We start from the raw sequence: 16,045 nt of genomic DNA, 5'->3' as shown, positions 1-16,045 counted from the left end.
GTAACAAATTAAATGAAGCAAATAACAATATGCAGTGGAAAAAACTTGTAATTTAAGAATTATATAGTTGACACACATGAAGAAATTATCTCATCGTTTATTATCAGCTTTTCTTTTACCTTTGAGGAATTTAATCTAACATAGGACGTCCCAAAAATAGATTATAAAAATAATCTTGAGTTTGAAATCCATCACTTTCTTTCCTTTATAGATAAGCATCAGCTCTGGGGAAAAAGGGGGACTATGTGAGAGACAGATAGATCTCACTTAAAAGAAAGTGAGCTTGCTGGGAAGCCTACAAGATAACAGAAAACTTCAATTGCAGAAGAAGTTAGTTCTGGACCAATCTTGCCACACTGAAGAAGCATTCCACAGCACAGGGAATCATCATAGCTTTACAGGCTGAAGTAAAGACCACCAATTTAATTTACTCCTGATGCTAATGTTTAAAATAAGGAAAATATAAATTCACTTTGTTATGACAGAACAGTAAAATGCAGTCTGGACTAGTCATGTGCAATTCCTATGCTATAATTCAAATCCATACATAAGACTTGTGTGTATGTTACACTACAAAGTGTTTATTAGCTCTCCGTGACTGTGTGAATTTTTCCTGAAAGCCTGCTTTTCGAGTCATCCTCTTCATGCCATCAGCATCTGTGAGCACAGGCAGTGGCAGTATTCCTATTAGAAATGATACGCCTCATTTGCTTACTTGGGAACTTGGGCCTTCTTCGTTGGTAATGCCAACTGAGTAGGGATTAGTGAAACAATTCAGCAGTCCAAGGATATTAGGAGTCCACTGCTGATGGGGGAGATTTAACCATAAACTGTCCAAGAAACCAAAGAAGAATGACAAAAGCCCTCCGTTCATTTATCTCTTCCAGGAAAAATGCAAGTTTCTGGACTCTCTGAGTAGCAGAGGCAACATCAAGACTATGAAATGCATAACTAAAGTATTTAGAAAGCTTTGGTGATTTGGGATGTTTACCAGCCTTCCTTCATGGAAGACCTCCCAGGGATCCCATTCAGCAGCAGTCGCCATTGATTAACCCTTCCTCATAGAAAACTTAAAAGATCCTGGGCTGGGGTAAGCAGGATCATTTCAGAGAGGCTGGTAGATTTAGACTGCTTTACTCCAAGATTCAGCCCCAAAGTTTGGACAAACATCTCTAACTTTCTTGGTGAACTCTTATGCAATGCAAAACTGCTCTGTCATCAGGCACATGTAATACATACTTCATTCTTTCTTTTCGGTGGATTTTTTTTTATCTACAGTATACAATACATATACAAATCAATAAATATAAACTGTCATAAACTTGTGCCTGATTATAAAATATAAAATATATTGAAGAGAAACTGGGTGAAAAAAAATTGAAGAAGCTATTTTTAATCAAAGTAACAAAGCAGCATATTTTTTAAAAAAGCATTTATAAGTGATTGAATGCTATGACTAATTTGAAATACAATATTTGTCATGGTTTTCAAGTAGTTCTTACTAGCCATTACATGGAAAGGTGTTTTTTTGTATTTACACAGGCACGGTGGGATGGCCTGACAGGGCGCATAACCTTCAACAAAACTGATGGCTTACGAAAGGATTTTGATTTGGACATTATTAGTCTCAAGGAAGAAGGAACAGAAAAGGTAACCAGATCTTTTGTAACATAATGATGGGAAGCTGATTTGGCAGAGGCATGGGAAAGTCTATTCTCCTCAGCTTGTATTTCCTGTGGTTGAGCTAAAATATACTGTCAAGATTACTTAAACAGAGCTACTAAGATTGTTTTACAATGTCTATCTTGCATTTTGAGACATTGGATAGGAATTTGAGACTGGTGCTAATTATCTAAATGGCTTCTAAGTGCACGTTATCTTCTCTTTTTGCCACTGTAACTTAGTGTGGTAAGATTATATACATGTATGCATATATGTATATATGTATAAAGCTTAGATTTACGTGTACTGCTTTTAACAGGTGTGACACAAGGGAGAGAGAAGAGCAGATGTTTGACTAATAGCCTCAAAAAGAGTTGAGATGTTAAAAGTCCTTCATGTTTTTGAACATGACCGGTTCTTTTGCCCTCACATCCCTAACTGCTTATCATAAGTTGTGCTGAACAGGAGACTAAATTAGTTGCATTATCTTTGTTTAAAAATAGTAAGTTCTGCACGATGCCATCTCAGAAACTGGTTCTGCTTTCAAACAAAAGACAAAAAAAGTTCACATTCCTTAAGGAAGTCCAGGAAAGCATGCCCCAACACCGCCAGCCAGGGACCGTGTTGGACAACAGGGGGGCTCGGGGTGTCCTGAAGGGAAGTGGGATGGCCTTGCCCCAGCTCTCAGCCAGCCAGCACAGGCTCCGACAGGCATTGCAGGAGGAGGCTGCTGTGGGTGTCCGAAAATCCCCAACGTGGGTAACATCACCAGCTTGTGTCAGCCCAAGGCTGTGTTGTCCCATGCTCTGTGTACACTGGCTTGACTCTGCATAATAATTGCTGACAGGTTAATTGAGACTGTAAATGCAATTGCTCCCACACAGCTCTCCAGACCGGTTCTCTTCATTTTTAATGAAGCACTTTGTTTATTTTTCTCTATACCAAGGCTGCTGGCGAGGTTTCTAATCATTTATATAAAGTGTGGAAGAAGGTTTGTACACAGACAGGTGATGCAAAAACCTTTGGGTTGGGTCATCAGACTCATCCTTTGGGTTTTGATGGTAACTCTCAAATTGCAGTTTAGAGACAATAGTCTATCCGAGAATGTGAGTTTCTGTAGTAGGCTAAGTATTGTCCCAACTTTAAACACTATAACTCTAAATAATCCTTGGCAGGATTCAGCTTTTTCATCAAAATCTTTTTTCATCATAATTGTTATGCTATTTCTTGGGAGCTGTGCCTTTTCCCTCTTTGAGCAGAGGCTCCTGGCTGCAGCAAAATCTCTCCTTTTCTCATTTGCTATCCTTCCTGATTCACCTAAGATTTACCATGACTGGTAAATTTGTACCATTTCAAATGTCTATGAGCATCAGCAGCAGGACTGTTTTAATGTGCAGGCTTTTTTTTTTAATTTCTTTCCTTTTTTTTTTTTTTCCTCCCACAGAATGCATACTGTGCGGGCAATGTTCTAGCATCGTTGACTCAAAATTTTGACGGGTGTGTTATTAGCTCCTTACAGAAAATAATATAGTTGATTAAGTGGATGCTGTCATTCACTAACATATGGAAATTGGAACTAAGCTTGTTTATAAAGCACCTCAGGAATCTCAGTCCTCTTTTAACATAGGATGTCTCTGTCTGGTGGATAAGGCACCAAAGTGGGAATCAGACCAGCTCCATGTGCTGTTCCCTGCTGGAGGTACAACCCACAATTTTCTGTACTACTTGCTATTCTGTAAGGAGAAGATAACAACTGCATTTACCATGTTGAAAGTGTTTTGGATTCACAAGTTGAAAATTTCTTATAGCACTTAGAATCATATTTTTGTATATCTTTTGCACAGCTCTTATTATTTCCCACCCCTCCCACACACACAATTAAAAAGGTTCTGGTTTTGTGTTTTTTAATGCTACAGAGTAGACCAGTGTAAAGCATCCTACAGCACTCTTCTTGTTCTTATAAAGGACGTACTTAATAACCTTGTTTTAATATCAGTGAATCAGGCAAAGGCACAAAGGGCTCAATTTCCCTCATTACTGGTGAATAGATCATCCTACCTGACGTGCAGAACGCGATTGAACTGATCTGGCTTTTGATTCTAGGCACTTCGTGTTATGCTGAATTGATTTAAACCAAATTACAATTGGTTCAAAACACAGGCTTGCTGAGAAGGGCATGTGACACCTCTCAGACTTGTCACTAAACTGCAATAAATCTCCTGGATTCACCATAGTGATGTACTACCTTGACCTCATTCTTCCAGTGCCCCTCCGACCTCTTCCATTGCTCTAATCAAGGTTGACCTGTAGTGTCATCCTTATCTTCAGATGTAGAGTGGTCTCCTGGTGTATTTTGTATGCCCTGTGACTGTGTTGTTACATGTTCTTCATGGTTGTTCTCCTCTTCCATGCTGCCAGCTGATAAAAGTGAATCAAGTCAGTAACAATGAGCAGAACGGCTTTTGATTAACTCGGCCACCATGGTGCAAATTCAAGGACACTGGTTATTTACTATATTCCTGGCACAGACTATCATAATATCCAACATCTTATTCTGTGTATACTTTCCAGATCAGTTTCTCAACCTGATCTAATTTTGGAAACAAAGGGAATGCCTGATAAACTCTTCAAAAAGTAAAAATAAAAAAAATAAAAAAATGGCACGACTATCCCCATTAAGCATATTTTGGAGAAAACGTATATGAAACACAAGAGCAATGGCACCCATGGACACAAACCCAAAATTTGTATGACATTATACAGTTATTACCCTGAATTAACTATCAGCAGGCACAAATTAATCTGCTGGGTTTGGTACAAAGGTGGGTCTGTCTCTGCATCAGTTAACAGCCACAGAAAAAGGGTCCTGCATGGGTCTGATGACTGAGAATCTGATGGCGGTTACAGACCTTCAGTACACAGGACAAGTCAACAGGTTTTTTCTTAGACTCACTTGGCAGCTTTGCTGGCAATCCTAGAAAGGAGGATCTGAAAGTTGATCCCTCCCAGGTAGAGCTGAAACCTGCTGGCAGAGTAGGTCAGCAATGCAGACAGTTCTGTGGATGGATGATACCAGTCCCCCAAGCCATCCGTCTGGTGCTCTCCACAAATGTCCAAAATACAAACCAAACTGAGCAAGCTACTTGCCTGAGGTTTTCTCACACCAGCCCTCAACCACACAGTATGTGTAAACCAAATTAAAAAAAAAAAATGCCTTCAGACTGCATTTATGTTAAGTAGATATTTATTTGAATAGATCAGCTCCATGGTTGTAATTTCTGCCATCATAAGGTATAGATCCAGATCCACTGAAATCATGCCTTTAGGCTTCAGATCTGGCACTAAATGCCACAATTCTTCACTATCTTTGGAGCTAGAAAAGAATCAAAAATTGGTTTTGCCTTTGGTCGCTTATATTTACTGAGCAAATACTGATCAGTAGGTGAAATGATTTCACCTTGTTCACTCTGTCATATATAGTAATAAGAAATGACAGAATAATCTTTGCTAAACCTGGTGAAGGCACAGCAGAACCAAAAGGCCAGTGCATCCATCAATCTGCTTCAACATATTTATTCAAGCTTTTGATCTGTTGCATTGGAAAAGAGAGGTCTAGGTTTATGTTTCAACTCTACCATTTACAAAAGCAAAAAATCCATAAAAATAGACATTTGACATTTTTTAGCAGGAAAGGAAGTCAACATATTCCACTTCTGTAGCAAATTGGCTAGTACACCACTGTATTGACATGCCTTATACTCTTACAGCTAAACAATTTCAGCCTGCTTTTGAAAGAGCAGTACGTTCCCTGTGTTTTCTAAATGTGACAATCAACCATTCGATGTCGTTGCCTTATTCAGCTCTACAGCTGTTTCCCTTCTCTAGCATCTTGTACTTCTGGTGTCTCTTTTTGTGGTGACTAGAGCCAATGCACACTTCCCAGGCTGTGAGCATTTAGGGAAACCCTGTATTTCCCCCAGCCAGCGTGCCGTGGACAGGCAGGCTCTCACCCACTCTGTTCTGTGTAGATCGGTGTCTGGAACTCCTACAGCGGCCTTAACATGACAGACAGCAACAAGGACAGGTCGACCAACATCACCGACTCCTTGGCTAACCGGACGCTGATTGTCACAACCATTTTGGTAAGTCTAGGTGGGTCACCATCCATGCTGCAGGTTGCAGGCATGGCTGATGTGTCTTCACTGCTGATTTCCTCCATACTAAGACATGTTTTGGTAAACTACTCTGTTTTCAAACTAATTTCTGGGTATAGACTCAGAACCAGGATAATTTTTTATCCATCCATAAGGTGGACTCAAAATACCCCCACTGCCAATGAAAGACTCTGGGGAACATTTGTCTCCAAAACTGTTTTGCTTACGTCAAAATTCCAGAGGTACACCCTGCATACTATTCTTCCCAAAAGAATTAACATACACAAATGCTCGGTTTTGTAGTCACTATTTATACATCTTTTCTGTTTACTGAAAGTGAGATGAAGAGGAATGAAAGAAAGCAGCAAACAGTAGACAGACAGATTGAGGTATGTCCTTCCTACGACGAACAGAAAATGTGGAAATGGGTGTTCACCCAGTTGTTTTGCTCATATTTTCTCCCTGGCCAATAATGACCCCACCCCACCCCCCTTTTTTTTTTTTTCTTTTTTCAATTATTCTGCCTAACTCCTCAGGGGAAGGGAGAGAGCTCAAAGGCTCCCTCTACCCTCCTCTTCTGTTGCCAGAGGTCTTTTGCTGCACTAAATTGCAGCAATGTGCTTGCCCAGACTGTCTTCTACACAAAATCCTTTAAAAAGAAAAGCAACGAAGTAATTTGCAATCTACCTATTCTGTTCTTCATTTTCTCCTGTAAGTGCCTGTTCAGCTCACAGCTATATTACACATTAGAGATTTTTTCAATAGAGATTTATTTCTTGTAGAATATAAAATTTTAGGTTCTGCTTATGATTATTTTCCTGGTATTTAGGCTTCTTCTCCAATATTCCTTCCTGTCCCTCAGGGTGGGACAACCTAGAGTACAAATCTTGGATCTTATTTTGAGGCTGCTAAGCACTACCTTAATTAAAGCCCACGGGAGCTGTGAATGGTCTGTTCCACTGACAATTAGGGCCCTTATGGTTATCACTAATTGATTCGGTGAATTTGTTAACACACCTAGAGCAGCTTTTAATGGACATCATAAATTACTGGTATCCAACTAATTGCAATCCATTAATAAAATATTCACGTAATTTAGAGAAACTGATATAATCTGAAACAAACTTCATTTCTGTTGCTACATCTGCTGTGTTTTTCTGTAGGAAGATCCCTATGTTATGTACAAGAAGTCTGACAAGCCTTTGTACGGAAATGACAGATTCGAGGGTTATTGCCTGGATTTGCTAAAGGAGCTGTCAAATATTTTGGGCTTCATCTATGAGGTCAAACTAGTTTCTGACGGTAAATATGGAGCCCAGAATGACAAAGGAGAGTGGAATGGGATGGTCAAAGAGCTCATAGATCATGTAAGATTGAATCATTCTTTATTCTCCTTTCACCTACAGTGTTTTATGTGAAGCCAGCCCACATGAAATGTTTGCACTAGTCTACAGTTTTTTAGAGCCACTGCTCCGTCTTATCACCTCTTGCTAGAGTAGGAGGTCACGGCATTACGTCTGAACTAGCCGTGCCCGGGTGTTGGGGGGCAGTGGGCACCGAGCTCACACGGACCCTGTCACCCCTGGCCACAAGCTCCAGATGCAAAGGCAAAACTCAACTCTGCCCTGCGGCAGCCTCTGGTCTGTGAATGTAGTCCTCCTTGGGGACAGAGCCCCACAGGGATGAGCCCCTCCAAGGACTGAGCCCCCCAACCCTGGTCAGACCTTCCACACACAAAAGCCACAAGGATCCCTCACCTGCAGAAAAAGGATGTCAGGTACCCAGTAATATCCTAGCACTGTTAAGTTTTGTTGTGCAGTTTGTATTTATAGTCAGTTTGGGTTTAGCTTTATTACTCAGGGGAAGAAATGGAAGGAATAGTATTGTGTATGCACGAAAACATGACAAAGAACGAGTATTTTCCCCTTTGTGTTTTCAGAAAGCTGATCTGGCAGTTGCTCCTCTCACTATTACCTATGTAAGAGAGAAAGTAATTGATTTTTCCAAGCCCTTCATGACGCTGGGAATCAGTATCTTGTACCGGAAGCCCAATGGCACAAACCCTGGTGTTTTCTCATTTTTAAACCCTCTTTCTCCTGATATTTGGATGTATGTTCTCCTAGCCTGCCTTGGAGTCAGTTGTGTCCTCTTTGTCATTGCAAGGTAAGACAAACACATAGTTTCAGATGCATCCACTACCTCTCATCTCACAGGTGTTACATTGGTTTTGCAAAGTAACTATAGCATAATACTGTTCTAAGGATTTTATCCAGCCCTAAAACATAATGTTCTAGAAGGTCTCTTGGTATTTTCACATCAGCACTGCTATCACTTTTATATATTGCAATGTGATGAGATTTAACTTTCCTTAAGGGCATGTTGTGGTTTAGCCCGGCTGGCAGCCAAACACCACACAGCCGTTCGCTCACCCTCCCCCCTCCCTCTCCAGGATGGGGAGAGAAACGGGAAAGTGAAGTCTGTGAGTTGAGATAAAGACAGTTTATTAAGACAGGGAAAAGAATAACAACAACAATAATAATAATAATAATAATAGTATTAATAGTAATAATGTGTACGAAATAAGTGATGCACAATGCAATTGCTCACCACCCGTTGACCGATGCCCAGCCTATCCCCGAGCAGCCGGCCCCCCCTCCACCCCGGCTAGCCACCCCTATATATTGTTCAGCATGACATCAGATGGTATGGAATACCCCTTTGGCCAGTTTGGGTCAGCTGTCCTGGGTCTGTCCCCTCCCAGCTCCTGCTGCATCCCTAGCCTGCTCGCTAGCAGGACAGAGCGAGAAGCTGAAAAGTCCTTGGCTTGGTGTAAGCACTGCTCTACAACAATTAAAACATCAGCATGTTATCAGCGCTCTTCTCATTCTAATCCAAAACATAGCACCCTGCCAGCTCCTAGGAGGAAAATTAACTCTGTCCTACCTGAAACTAGGACAGGGCAGAATGGAGAGAAATATCTGATGAAATGTGTCAGCCTTCCTCTGTCAGAGCACAGCACCTCAGCACACTAACTACATGTTGAAAAACAGTTGATATTACTCGTATGTAAACACTTCTTTTTTTTTTTTTTTTTTTTTTTCTCCCTACTAATAGTACATATAAAAGGTAGGAGAGAAGTTGTGAGCATATTGTTGCTGATGGATGCTAATTAGTTCAGCTCACTTCCCTTTGGAAACACAAGATACCATGCCTGGGATCCCGAGGGGACAATCTGCAAGGTGGTGCATAACCAAGGCTCTCTCCCAGCACTGTCCTGAGGTGCAGCCTGACTGTCAGTGTCAGGTTCCCAGTGAAGTCCCAATGCCAAAACAGTAGGAAATAAGCACACACACACTACTTTTCCAAAAGATCCTAAAGTTCATGATGATCTCAAAAGCAGGTGTGCCACATTTTCTCAACAAGTGGACCACAGCAGAGCACTCTTCACCCTTAACATCAAACTTTACCTTAAAAATTCTAGACAGCTGATATGGTCTCACAAGCCAGCTACAAGCCACATGTCTTGGCCTCAGAGACCATGGACCATGGTTTTGGAGTCAGTTGCTGTGTTATTTTGAGCAAGGGAAAACCAAGCATGAAAGAAGATGAACTGAGAAACTTGTCAGAGGAAATTGGTCATTTGAGGCATATTTTTTTTCTATACTCTTCAATAACTGTGGGCTCTGTGAACTGGCATAGTTATTGTCACTTTCTTCAAATAATGGCATCGGAATTTCATTTCCAACTCTGTTTATTTGATCTCATCATATCCTTCATTTTTTTCCTTTTCACAATTTAAAACATAGATATTTTTATTAGTACTTCACAGAGATTCATGTTTTGGAGCATTTTACTAAGGATCACTAATGCTTCCTCCACTTCCATTATGCATTGTTTCGCATATACAGCAATGTATTACACGTTAAATGGGAAAATGGTCTGAGAAAATATTTATACTATGAAATATAAGAACTGTAGTCGTGTATCATTGAAATAGCACCCTTTCCCATCACAGCAAAGGTAACATGGAAATGCTACAGTTTTTATTGCAAATGATGACATTCTACTTTAAAGAATCAGCAATAATGTATATTTTCCAAAATATGCGTCCATAACCCTGATTCAAACATGACAAAAATCATAGTAATCTGAATCATTAATTCTGATACATTCTGCCTGACTTCCACATGCGTGTGAGCCAAGTCAAGTGGAGCTCTTGCTACTTTTTCTACAGTTTACTCCTTTTTTTTTTTTTTTCTAATCAAAAGACACACCCTTTAAAACCTTTATTCACAGGAGCAGCTGAGAGCGGTTGGCCTCAGGCATACATTTCTGTGTGGTCTACTGAACAAACCTAGCTCCAGGAGGTCAACCTATGTGAAAGCTTCACTTGTTTTCATGCTTCTATACCAGTGCCAAAGTACAGAAGTTTGTGGGATTTACTTTTTCCTTTAAGTTTCTGAGAACATGAAGAGGGAGGAGGGAATTTGAGGAGGAGAGGTCATACGTTAACTTATTAGTGTTGGCCCCTGGTAAAAGAGAGAGTTCATCCCTCCCTAGCAGTGACGAGACTGTACACAATTAGCCATGGCTTCCCACAAGCTCTCGCAGTGGCTCACTGTACCATAAATAACTGCTCTTACTGTACGCAAATCATGATCTCACTCATGACTAATATTAAATCTGCTCAACCATGACAGATTGACTTTTCTGCAGTAGTGTGCCAAGACTGAAAACATACCACAGTCCTCTCCACTTCAGAACAGGCAGAAGGGAAAACAAAACCCAAGTTATTCTCAGCTCTTCTCTTTTCTTTTTTTTTTTTTTTTTAGTAAAAAAATAAAAAATAAAAATAAAAAACGGCATCAAGGCTGCAAGAGTAAATAAGCATCGGGGTCCCTCGCCTGCTTGCAGAGCTGCCTACACACAGATGCATGGCCAGGAATAAACCGAATGGAACTGCACAGTGCTCACAGATCATCAGCTGTGAAACCTGTTTGCCTTATTCTCCTGGCTGCTAAATATTGCTCTAAACCACAGTGCAGTGTTTGGGTAAATCCGTAGCTTTGGCCTGTGTAACTGTGCTATGTTTTGTTTCCTAAACCTTTCTAAAAGGCAGTAGTTCCAGGAGCCGTGTAACTAATGAAGCCTGATTTCCCTACAGATCTGTGTCTCATGGTGGATCGTGATCACCAATTGAAGTGTGTTTGTTTGCTTGTTTACTTTCCCTGCAGCTGAAGGATTTGTAGGAGATCTTTCCTATGTGCATTAATTGCTGTGGAACATGCTGGGAGATCATCCTGCAGCTTCTCCCCTAGTGGGGCTACCACTGCAACCTTTCACAAAACTTGCAGGAGCATAATAACCTTTAAGGCCTCTACCTATTTGTCAAATGTGGCTAAAAGGCTTAGATGTCATAAAAGGTATAGACCCACAAACATTTATAGTACACAGCTGACTTGCAACAATACACAAAACCCAACTTGCAACAACTTAAATATATCAAGCTTGTTTATCACCCTCTTAACTTACCCCTATTCTAGGGAAAGAGAAGAACATGCTAGTTAAGCAAAATAGTTAAGATAATTTTCTGAATTTATGCACTTTTCTGAAATAAATGTTTTTTGTTTTTTGTTTTTTTTAACTTATGCTGAAAACCAGTGCCTAGTTAGATCATGACTATATAGGCTGAAGAAGTACATGAAACTGTGCTCACATGTGGTCTTAATTTACTCCAGACTTTATACATTTTAATTTACTCCAAGAAGCTAAGCCATCCTTAATGTCCACATCTAGGACTGTTCATGTCTTCAGATATGCCATGATTTCTGTAAGATTTGCCAAATGTGTCAGTAAGTATTTGGCAATCTGGTTTTCAGTAAAAAACAAAAGATATATATTTTTAAGAATCTCTGGAATCAACCACTTTAACAATGCCATAGCAAATTAAACAGTTATTGGTATTTTGACATAATTTTGCAGAAGAGAAAAACTTGGAATAATTTTCATGGACTGGGGTAATTTTTCTGTTATTTTTCTTCAGATTTTTCAGCAGCTGAACCATTTCTTGTTTCTCTTTGAGAATCATGCAGCCTTGTCATTGTTACATTAATTCTGAAACTCAAACACTGAAGTTTTTATCACTGCTAAAGGTTACAGACTGACAAAGCTCTTTTCCCAAGTATACTGGCAGTGAATGAAGAAGGCATTTACCGCCAAAATTTCTGCTTATTGCTAATGTCATACCCACTGTGCTGTTGATGTCAATGATGTTAGAACTAGGCAGCTGAGATAACTATCAGTCATACAAGGTGAATAAGTTTGCACATGACCTATAGAAAAAGGTGCTTAGGTAAGCTTGAACATCTCACCCATAGCAGAAACCTCAGTGTAGCTACCACTGAAAACTGGAGAAAACTGAAGGTAAATGACCAGGTAAACAGAAGACCTCAGTGAGCGCTGACACAGAGCGGAACTGTAACCCATTCTCTTCTTCGAGCTTAGCACAGCAATAGAAACACAAGAAAACCAGCTTTTATTTTAAGGTGGAAAAGTAATATAAGCCCTAGTGCCACATTAAAATATATATCCGTTGTGATAAAAAATCTTTCCAGTCTGGCAGAAAGTGTTTTGCTGCCAGAATTTCATTGCCACTTTCCAACAACTGCAGTTTGGCTGTTTCAGTGGCTGTAGTATCATAGAATCATAGACATACTGAGTTGGAAGGGATCCATGGGGATCATCAAGTCCAGCTCCTGGCTCCACACAGGACCACCCAAAAATCAAACCATGTGTGATGGAGATGTTTGTCCCATCCCAGCTTTGGGCTTCCCAGTCAGGTCCCACAGAGCTGTTTGTACATCTTCTTACTGTCCCATAGTAGCACTCCCATACCTGTGGTTGAACTCACAGCGTGGGACTGCTTCACTTTCCTGTCCGTTCGGTGTCCAGGCCGTGTACATTTCTTAACGCTGAGTCTCTTGTTCAGGATGTGTTTACCCTCATGTGCACAAACTGTGCTGGGAACCATTTCATTGCTACTCAAAGACTTTCTGAAACATATAACTTGGTGATTGATTTTCTTCTAACTGGTATATGCAGAACTGTTGTATCTTGAATCCGAAAACTGCGTCTTTTGTTATAATTTTTAACCACTGTGGTACTAGTAATGGTAATATTGTTCAGCTAATGGCATCCTAAGCTACATACTGTTTCAATTAGCGGGTTCATTACTATCAGAGTTCATTACTTCAGCTGAGCAAGGCACTCTGCTTGCAACCGTGCGTAAATTCAGTGCTTAATTATATTGTTGAAACAGTAATTAAAATGTATTGGCATGACATTGTCAATTAAAACTATATTCATAAACTTCATGAGAAAGTATGTAGCAAGCCATGCAGCAGTGGGAAGCAACAGCAGGCAAGGTACCTTGGGGAGGAACGGTCTTTGAAGTAACTCTGCCAAGTGTTTTGCAGACCAGAAGGGGTACGATTTCCATTTGCGGCACGGTGCATGGGGAATAGAGCAGAATTCTTCTGTTCAAGGCAATCGCCTGCGTAATTCTTCCCACAGACTGCTGACAGCATGGCCCTGTGGCTTTCAGGCGCTGCAGCCGCTCCCCCATGTCCTCCAGCCACCGCCAGCTTTTTTCCCTGCTGCCAGGGCAGCTTCGTGAAGGGTGAAGGCATTCAGCATCGAGTGTCTTGACCACCGGCAGCTAAAAGGGGTTGCCTTGAGAGGGTGCTCCTCCTTCATTGTTCTCCAAATGCCTTGCCATGCAGCAGCAAGAGGGCTTCAGCCGTCCCCACCCCTTCAAACGTCTGCCTGGGAGTGGCACAGGCAGCAAAGCCCTGGGGGATTTGGGCCGTTCCAGCAGCCCCAGCCATGAGGGCAGTAACCAAAGAGCAGCAGGAGTAAGGACGCAGTCCCTGTGCTAGCAGCAAGGCTGTGGAAACTGCTCCTGGCATGGCAGTGCTGCTCCACAGCTTGCATGAGGCAGCTGCTAGACGTCCCGCGGACAGCCTTTCCACTAAGGTTTCCTTTTCTTGTGTTTTCTTCATTAATCTCCTCATTTTGTGTGTTGTTCAGCAGGTCTGCTGCCACTGTGTGTACTCTACTTGATGTTTACAGATTGTTTCTGTTAACTGCCACAGGTTTACACCCTATGAATGGTATAACCCCCACCCGTGCAACCCAGACTCAGATGTGGTGGAAAACAATTTTACTTTACTAAATAGTTTCTGGTTTGGAGTTGGAGCTCTCATGCAGCAAGGTACACCGGTTACACTTCGTTATTGCACACGTCCCACAGTCTGCTCAAGGGCTTCTGTGCTGGTAAACTCCACCCTCTGTAATTACAACTTATACTGTAAAACCCTATCTCAGAACCCAGATGATGTAGGAAAGGAAGAAAGCAACAAGTCTCTGGAGCTGGAAGAAGGCAGAGGAGGGGAACCTGCAGAGTCCACAAATAGGGCTGCAGCAGGAGCAAGGAGAGGAAACATCCGGGAGAGAGGCAATCGGAGCTGCTGGAGCTAAAATAGAAAATATTCACTAGAAGGATATGATGTTCTTTGTGCTGAAGTTGAGTCTGTTGATTTTAGAGGTTTGGCAACAGGAAAATATCTTCTCAATTGGGCTCCATCCCAGTAGAAACAGTAACAGCCTACGAAAATTATTTTCACTGCCAAACCAAAAAGATGATGCTCTTTCTTCAGAAGGATTGTTAAGTTTGTTGGCACTTGTCAAACGCTTTGTTTAAAACCAAAACCAAACATTTTTTTTATGGCTTTTCTGCAGGTATGAGTCCCATCCTTCTGTAAACGCATCCAACCCTAGAAGCATTAACTTAACACAGTCACAAGTCCCTGTTGCTGATGATTTTGGAAACAGCTGACATTATACTCAATTGACAAGGAAGGGCAGTGAAGCTCACTCCATATGCGAAGTAAAACAGATATGCGTACTAATCACATTTGGTTATGGCATGTATATTCCAAGGTTTCCAATTAAATCACTGTTCACCAAAACTGGGGTCCACTGAAAGGGATGAAAATATTTTCTGACAAACATTTCCAGTTGAATCAATGCTGAACAAAAAAACCCACCCCACGACAACAACCAAAAAGGCAATCCAGAAGAAATCCCAGATTGCTTCGGTATTAAATTCCTAAACATTTAAGTAAGGAATGTAAAACCATCTCTACACTCATCCAGGTACAGTTTATTCTTCCCTCTTTAACAGACGTGAGTAGCAGTAAAAGAACCATTAGCAGGATTTACTAGACATGGTAGAGAGTAAAGTTTGTCTTATACCTAGGATACCCTTGCTTTTATTGGTGCACCAATGCATTGACTGGTTATAGAGCTTCCTCACAGACATGTCTTTGAAGGTGGCTGCGTGAAGGAGGAGCTCTTCTGTTTTGCTTTTTTGTTTTATTGTCCTTCCAAGTGATCAGTGAAACACAGGCTGAGGTTTTACAGTATCAGGCAGGTGTGTGTACCTAACTGTGACTGCCGTGTGTGTGAAAGTGCCCCAGGATTTTGTGTTTCAATGTACTGCCTTTTTTTGGAGTTTACCATCATCCACAGCAAACTGTGGGATGCAGTGTCTGCTTGTTACCACTACCTTGGGTACATGACAGTCAGCCCCAACCAGACTCTGCTTGTCTTTCAAGAAGCCTAAAAACAAAACAAACGAGAGAAAGAAAGAAAGAAAGAAAGAAAAAACATTTGTAAGGCAACACAAATGTTTCCATGTACAAACTTGTGGTGCGTGTGACTGTAAGTGCATCATTGTTAATGTGAAGAGCTTGAACATGAAGTGAATGGTTGTGAGACTCTGCATCTACTGTTACACTCTTTCTTGTAGACAGCAGCTGCTTGCTATGCTTGATTGGAAGCCACTTGTTATTAAATTTTAAAATGTGATGATCAGACTTTCTCTTTTCTACAGAGCGTGAGCAAAGTCTGGATCAGGATTGGCTGTCATGTCTGCCATAAAAAGGCACTAGAGAGACTTCAGCAAGTATTGTCCCCGACCCTCAGTCTTGCTAGCAACATTTCTATTTAGATGTTTTTTCCACTGTTTTTCCCCCCTGAAAGTCACAGACATGTTATGCATACTCTGAAAGCATCCAAACAGGCACATTCCATCAAATTCATTCAGAGAAACCACTGCTTTCAGGAAGGCAAATTATCTGCCAGAGCCCCTCTCCAGCCAGATGATG

The 16,045-nt window shown here is 41.1% G+C and overlaps 1 protein-coding gene across 3 annotated transcripts in view; it reads left to right on the top strand.

Annotated features, from left to right (window-relative positions):
* Nucleotides 1-16,045, top strand: part of GRIK1 (glutamate ionotropic receptor kainate type subunit 1) — a 161,562-nt gene that overhangs the window by 121,210 nt on the left and 24,307 nt on the right. For 2 of the 3 annotated variants that reach the window (XM_040576708.1, XM_040576718.1), the window contains exons 8-13: nt 1,543-1,650; nt 2,609-2,653; nt 5,691-5,804; nt 6,980-7,183; nt 7,756-7,979; nt 13,970-14,088. In XM_040576708.1, coding sequence (XP_040432642.1) covers nt 1,543-1,650; nt 2,609-2,653; nt 5,691-5,804; nt 6,980-7,183; nt 7,756-7,979; nt 13,970-14,088 — 814 coding nt within the window. The remainder of the gene's footprint in view (nt 1-1,542; nt 1,651-2,608; nt 2,654-5,690; nt 5,805-6,979; nt 7,184-7,755; nt 7,980-13,969; nt 14,089-16,045) is intronic. The other variant, XM_040576728.1, reaches the window with a different exon arrangement.

This window comes from Cygnus olor, chromosome 1 (assembly GCF_009769625.2).
Source record: "Cygnus olor isolate bCygOlo1 chromosome 1, bCygOlo1.pri.v2, whole genome shotgun sequence".
NCBI lineage: Eukaryota > Metazoa > Chordata > Aves > Anseriformes > Anatidae > Cygnus > Cygnus olor.
This window is presented reverse-complemented; position numbering and strand designations above follow the sequence as displayed.